This window comes from Adiantum capillus-veneris, chromosome 12, assembly GCF_014529385.1.
Source record: "Adiantum capillus-veneris isolate H3 chromosome 12, ASM1452938v2, whole genome shotgun sequence".
In the NCBI taxonomy this organism is placed as follows: domain Eukaryota; kingdom Viridiplantae; phylum Streptophyta; class Polypodiopsida; order Polypodiales; family Pteridaceae; genus Adiantum; species Adiantum capillus-veneris.
This window is the reverse complement of record NC_140942.1, coordinates 142,975,030-142,982,334: the sequence shown is the minus strand read 5'-3', so window position 1 is coordinate 142,982,334 and position 7,305 is coordinate 142,975,030. Positions and strand designations below refer to the sequence as shown.

Genomic DNA, 7,305 nt, shown 5'->3' with positions numbered 1-7,305 from the left:
TTCGCAATTGAGGACAATTGCTTTCCAACGGAGAGGTATGTTATGGAATTGATATTTATCCATTTATTGCAGCTGCCAGGTGGTAAAAAAATTAGCAAATAATGGATTATGCAGAAGGATATTATATTCTATGTATATTTAATTATTCAAGTGCTCTTTGTGAGCTTTGGCCATTTATGACCGGCCGGCTAGTTTGTACTCAATTTGACCACTCAAGAAATCTATAAATGAAATATGTGCAAGAGGAAAATGGTCACTCTTGCACGGGGGGAGAGTGCACCCAATGTCTGTTTATTTCTTCTCTCCTTTCCCCTCTTCTCTCTTGTCGTGCCGGCGTAGCACTCCGCTCTAGGAGGTGCGCCTGCACGTGCTCTCTCGTTCTATCACGCTCTCTTACTCTCTCTCTGCTCGTGTACAACTTGGATTATGCGTTGTGTGATTTGAGGTATGCAGATTTGTTCGTTTCATGGCTTGTAGTATATTATTTTTGCTATTTTACAGGGCTCGCGACGTTTCCATTTGTAGCAGGAGGAGGGGAGCATAGAAACTTTGAATGCCATAGTTACTGTATTGGAACAATAGCAATATGCCTCAAGACCTATGTGACAAATCTTTTCTTCAAGCATGTGTGTGTGTGTGTGTGTGTGCGTGCGTGCGTGCATGTGTGTGTGTGTGTGTGAGGGCTCGGAAAAAGATAGGTTTGCTTTATCCAAAGCCTGTTCAAAATGGTAAATGGCTGGGTCAAATTTGGGCAAGAAGGTTCTCAAGCCAATTCAAATTATGGAATTTTTAGTTATAATAGGAGATTTGTAGTGCGATTATGCCCCTCAAATTTAGACTTAGTCGGCTTATATACGTGTGAAAAGGTTCCAAAGATGAGTCCACAAAAAATGTTTCCCAAGCCTTGGTGTGTGTGCGCACGTGCGCGCGCGCTCTATGTGCACATATAGACATAATTGGAACATATCAAGATGCCTCAAGACCTATGTGACAAATCTTCGCTTGAAGCCTCTATCTATATATATATATGTGTGTGTGTGTGTGTGTATGTATGCGTGTGTGTGTGTGGGTGTCTGTACTATTTGTACATATAGATATATATGTATACATGCATCCATATATACGTACGAGGATAGAAGCAAGTAAGAGAGAGGAGCAGAGACATTGAATTCAATTGCATTCCTATCATTGAATCCAATTCCAGAACCCATTCCATTTATTAAAAAAAAGTTTTATTATTACATTGACTTCTCTCATCTTTCATCTCTTTACACCATGCTAACTTATCTAATATCTATAATGAAGCTTGGTAGCATTGCTAGATCAAGGTAGACCAAAAGGAGGAATCTCTCTCTCTCTCTCTCTCTCTCTCTCTCTCTCTCTCTCTCTCTCTCTCTCTCGACACACACACACACACACACACGCACACACACACACCCCAATAGAACTAGAGCACTCCTATGTTTGTTGAACAAGGGTTAGCATCTCATGAAAAATAATGTCTATGAGAAGCTTCCGATCTTGGTATCAAAGAATGCTTTGCAGCATCTATTAAGAGGTCGTTCCATGCATCACTTTTATAAATGCAATAGACTATACGTGTAAAAAGAGAGTATTGATAGTGTTCCACTTGGAAGAGAAGATAGCCCTATGAGAATAGAGGCATTGTTTCCTTGGCCGTAGCAACGCGCGGGTCACATACTAGTAAGAGCTTAAAGAAAGAAAATGTGTTGTGTTCCCAAGCTCTTCAGCTCCAAAAACCTAAGCATAAGAAAAGCCTTACAGCCCTTTGTGTTTCTTTCCAAAGCTAAGCCCAAGCATGAGTTCTTTTATCTTTCAAAAGCTAACCCAAGCTCTGAGAGCCTTCCTTTCTCTTCCAAATCTCCTTTTCTTCTTGCCCTCTTTTGCCCAATAAAAGTCCTCATATGTTGGGGACAATCACTACGCCATGACTATCCCTAGGTTTATCTTTCAATTGCATGGGTTTACACCCATATTAAAAGTAAATTTAGCTCAAGTTTCAATGTCAATATGTGAAACCAACCAAGCAAGGGACCCGCGTGATCGTTGTTGAGGGGGATGCTATCGCACACACCAAATTGCGTTACCGTGCCTATCGGCAATGGCACAATAGTGCACCTCATTTGGCATAGTTATTGACCAAAGTGCATTAAGCACCACATTAGGCTTACATATTGTCCACAATAGTGCGGAGCACATTATGCCGACCAAAGCATCGCTAATTAGGGCACCTTTCCCCAATAACCTATGACCAAGTTGATAGCAAATTCCACCAAATTTGTTTGAACAGTGCTAAAGTTAAAAACCTTGTCTCCAATTTGAGTTTCCCCTTGTGGATGCAAAGCATCACGACAACGTCACAAGGGGGGTGTCGAATAGTCCCAAGGGAAGCCCATCTTGTGTTTGAACTTTGAAACTTTGGTGACAAAGGTAATTCTTGTTCTTGATCGAATGATAGGGATATAGGGCTGGGATTAATAATTAAAATCACCGACGCCCATCCATGGTTGGAGATAAGCCACCTATCAAATCATCCCGACTCTTGGGATAATTAAACTTTAGAGAGTTTAGAGTGCATGAACGTAGCTCCTCGCTTCAAGACGTTAGCGTACCGTCTTGTCTTTTACATGGTTATTTGGCTTTATAAACTTTTATCTCATAGCCTAGTCTGTGGATGGAGGCCGAGGGCGGAGGCCCGAGGGTCTCATATTATGATCTTCCCTGCTCTCTCTCTCTCTCTCTCTCTCTCTCTCTCTCTCTGATCCACACGCTCTCCTCATTTTAGGAGTTGGTTCACTTCATCACTAATACTGGTGTCCAGTTTGATGCTAAACGAGCTACGAGCTACGAGAGAGAGAGAGAGAGAGAGAGAGAGAGAGTTTCTGTGCATGCCCAAAACTCTCGCGCACACTCGCACGATTGGAGAGTGGGCGAAATGCACCCCCCTCCGCTGCAGCAGACTCAGGAGACGTCTTCTCTATATCTCCCTGTCGAGTCCCTGGGCCTTCCTTTCACACGCACGCCAATATGACTCGTGATTGCTGGCCGGCGCTGCGAAATGCTTATCTCCTCCTAATTAGAGGCCAACGGGCCAACGGCTGGTGCTGTTATGGCCGGTGGAATGAAGCCAGCAGCGAACGGACTCTACTCTGCCTGCTTGATTTCGGTGGATAAAAAGAGGTGCACACGATAATCTCTCTCTATTTATGAGTTATCTCTCTCTCTCTCTCTCTCTCTCTCTCTCTCTGGGTCTCTCTCGCACATAGACACAGTACAAGGTCACCTTAAAGTTCTTAAACACGTTCAGGGCCGTTCAGGCTTCGACACACTTTCTCACTCTGGAGTTCGGAAATGTTAATTTTGTAAAGTGACTGTGAAGTCGCGACCGCAATTCCATAAAATATTGCCAGTCTAGGGACCACTGGGGGTGGTCATGGTGTCTCTCTGCACCAGTACGCGCCTCGGCCGCCTCGACTGAACTACGTAGGCCCATCACGACTAGCAACATTGGGGGAAGGGGGATGCACAGGGTCGCACCCAGTTTCGTTCCGCAAGCACAGAAAAGATGACTGCACATGCCAGCTTGTTCTCATTGGCTCAGAAGCCCTACCATGAAGAACGAAACAGATCTCCCGTAACCTTCGCTTAGCCCCTCGTTTTTCAAAGTGATAAGTATGTTTCGTGCATTCATTTTAGGATTTTCATAGAATGGTAAACATCCTCCCCCTACTCCCCTCGCTCCCCCTGGGCACGACTCAGCTCTAAATAAGTACTCGTCCAGTCTCCAGTCCATATCCCCTGCATTAAAAAATAAACTTTTATAAGCCTGGTCCGAATTTCATCAGTCAACGAATGCAGGCAGGCCTGTTCATGTGGGTTCCCATGCCAATATCCCCCAGCAGAAAGTCTTGTGCTGGTCTCCCCTCCATGGGCATGGACGCAACGCTTTCAGTGCTCATATCATGTGATAAGGAATAACTCCAATGGAGGGAATCAGCTCATATTGGGCGCCTGCGCTCGACCTATCACCAGATCGCGATGAAGATTGCCTTTGGAATTGTATGATGCTGCACGTCCAACGTGCAGTCCCCACCCACCACCAAATTGCAGTGCCTCCTCCATCAAGCTTCAATAACGATCAGCACAGGTACCTGCAGCCAGGAATTGGTAACGGCAACGGAACCCTAGAGGCAGGTCGAGGGAGCAGCAACAGTAAACTACAAGCTCCTCGCTACTCCGCGGCAGATCAAGAGGGTAATTTGGAGCAGCAAAGTGACATCCACAGCAAAAGCAGCAGCAGCAGCACTAGTACTGGTACAGGGCGGGCTGGAAGAGGGGCAACAATTTTGTACAGAGGCGTGAGGCAGCGAAGCTGGGGCAAATGGGTGTCAGAAATCCGGGAGCCCAAGAAAAAGACGCGCATTTGGCTGGGCTCTTTCCCCACGCCAGAAATGGCGGCCCGTGCTTACGATGTGGCTGCCTTTACACTCAAAGGCAAAGCGGCCCTTCTGAACTTTCCCCAAGCAATCTCTCTGGCTCCTCACCCTCCTGATCGCAGCCCCCGATCTATTCAAGCTGCTGCCGCTGCCTACGCGGCTGCTTTGCCCTCAGCGTTGAACGGCTATGACCAGTACGAATTGAATAAAACCCATAACGGGCCTCTAAGCAGAAACGGGAGGAAGCGCTTCAAGAATTCTGCAGTCGCCCATTCGCCTGCTGCTGCTACTGGATTTTCCCTTGCCGACCCGTCCCAACTGGCCGAGGCCTGCATTGGTGGTGCGAAGGGGCCCCTGCCAGGAATATTCCATTCTATAGCAGCAGCTAGCACTGGTGCAGATTCTAAGTTCAATGCCTCCGGCCGTATAATCTCAGGCGCAGACGCGACTACAGTACTAACTTCGTCAGCCACCTCAAATCCTGTCTCAATTAAGCAGGCGCAACAGCTGTCGGCCTGCCGAGCGTTTTCGGGGTCAGAAGCTGACGTTGCTGCGAAGGCGGGTGTAGTTGACGACAATGGTAGTGCCGTCAATATCGTAGACGTCAATCATATGTTCGACCTGCAGCAGGCCGGCGTCGGGTCTTCGCTTTTCTGTACAAGTGCTAGCAATAATTCATGTATGGCCCATGCAATGACTCTAAGCCCTCCGAGGATACATGAATATGATGCTGGACACTACAGTACCTGTTTGATCCCCGCAGCCTGCGGCAGCTCGTCCTGCAACTGCGCCACTTCCTGTAGCATTATTCAGGATAGCCTTAACGATACCGACTACAATGGATTGCAGCAATATTGGGAGGCAGATCTTTGGCATTATTAATCGGGTATATATTGTGAAATATCTTACCACTATTAACGGTGCTCACTCAGTGCCTCAATCATCTCACCCACCCCCTAATGTAGGCAACGTCCCTTCATCCTAGCACTTACCCAATAAGGCTCCCCTTGCCTAATGTATATAAAGGCACCTTTGTTATGTTGAAGAGTGTGCAAGTTCTTATTTCATTCTATCAATACAAGTTAGCTTTACTTCCTTGCTACACTGCAGTCTCTCTCTCTCTCTCTCTCATTATTTACTTTGTTAGATTAGTTGTTATTAGCATCAGTTCCTATTTGCAAACATTACCGCTAAGACAAGCTGGACCCCCTTCCCCCTCCCTCTCCTGCAGGTTTCCATTTAAATCCAATAAAACTCCTACACTCTCCAGAATGCTTGCTCACTTCACTTAATCTCTCTTTCACTCTAAAAATTCTATACATAAATCATGGAACTCACAAAAAAACCATTACAAATACTATTCATAAGTACATAACGAAACATTTACAAATTAATCATATACTACACCAAGTGAAAGAATGGAGAGTTTTTTTAATTCTCATCTTGTATAAGATTTCTACAAGCACTATGATCCATATTTAGACCCATAGTATTCAAATCAATAAACAAATTTAGAGATTCTTCCTCCTCTCCATCACCTCCTGTAGAATCATCATCGCTTTCTTCCTCTTCTTCCTCCTCAAGATGCACTACAAGAGGTTGTGTGCTCTTGTGACGCTGTTAGCGACGGAAATACACTGGGTTTTTATAACCCCCGACGTCGCTAAAACCGTCGCTAACAGCGTCGCTACGAGAGCGTCGCTATATGCGTCGCTATATAGCGACGCTCATAGCGACGCCTATAGCGACGCTCTCACAGAAGAGTATAGCGACGCCTATAGCGACGCTTATAGCGACGCGTGAGAGAATATTTTTTTGGTGGCAGGGCATTCAATGCCCTGCCACCCATCAACCATATTGTACTTGATTCAGTTTTTTAAAAAAGTGCAAAGGTAGATAATAGACCCAAAATAGTCACCCACAAGACGCATTGTTTGCAAAATTGACAATTGTACACATCATAGGCAAACTGAATTGATTGGCAAATGTAATAATGACAATTGTACAACATCATAGGCATAAAGAATTGATTGGCAAAAGGAATTGCGGTGACAAATGTAATAATATACATGGTTCAAAAAGACGTATAAAATCCGTCTCATGATACATAAGCTACGAGAAACCCTAAACTAATGCTATCTAGCTACGGCTAAACTGACGTCGTCTAATCAGACGTCTCATCGCGTCCAAGCGGCATATCTGTCGGATTCTGCAAAAAAAGACAATAAGACAGTTTTCAGTAAATATAAACATATAACGACATTTATAAAACAATACAAAAAATAAAAAAGAGTAAACCCTAATACTAACCATGCCGCCGCGAGAACTGAGAATGTCCATCAGGGCGTTTAAGCCCTTCCTGCCTGCGTACTCGCGCTCGTACGGTGTGGGATCACGTCCTGTCATCGACCACTATCAAAACATACAAAGATTTCATTATGTTAGAACTAAAAAACTCATAAACCCTAAACTATCGAACATGCATAAAGAGCAATGTGAAAAGACTTACAAAATCGGCCTCAAATGATGCCCATCCACCGCTCCCCAAGTGGTGCGAGCTCCCTGCCTCTACTCGCGCTCTGGCTGCATCCTTTTGTTGCTTCCACTTGTCGGGATTCTCGCGCGCTGCTTTCTTCGCATTCTTCCAATCTTCTTTGGCCAGCCAATCTGGCCTACTCCACCCATTCTTGATTGCTTTTTGCACTTCGGAACGCTTGTGTTTGCAGTATTCGCGCATTCGAATCTTCATCAGGTCTTCATTGAAGCGCTGATCCCGTGTTGGAACGGGAAACTCATCATGAAGTATGCTGATGACTCTGTTTTTTAAATCACTTGGTACTTCACTCCA

At 45.1% G+C, this 7,305-nt stretch overlaps 1 protein-coding gene across 1 annotated transcript; it reads left to right on the top strand.

The window, feature by feature from the left end:
- Positions 1-2,722: 2,722 nt before the first annotated feature.
- On the top strand, positions 2,723-5,539 carry LOC147446622 (uncharacterized). Its single transcript, XM_086526265.1, has 2 exons — positions 2,723-3,201; positions 3,880-5,539. The coding sequence occupies exon 2, from the start codon at positions 4,005-4,007 to the stop codon at positions 5,337-5,339; it is 1,335 nt and encodes a 444-aa protein (XP_086382391.1). The 5' UTR covers positions 2,723-3,201; positions 3,880-4,004; the 3' UTR covers positions 5,340-5,539.
- The last annotated feature ends 1,766 nt before the right edge of the window (positions 5,540-7,305 follow it).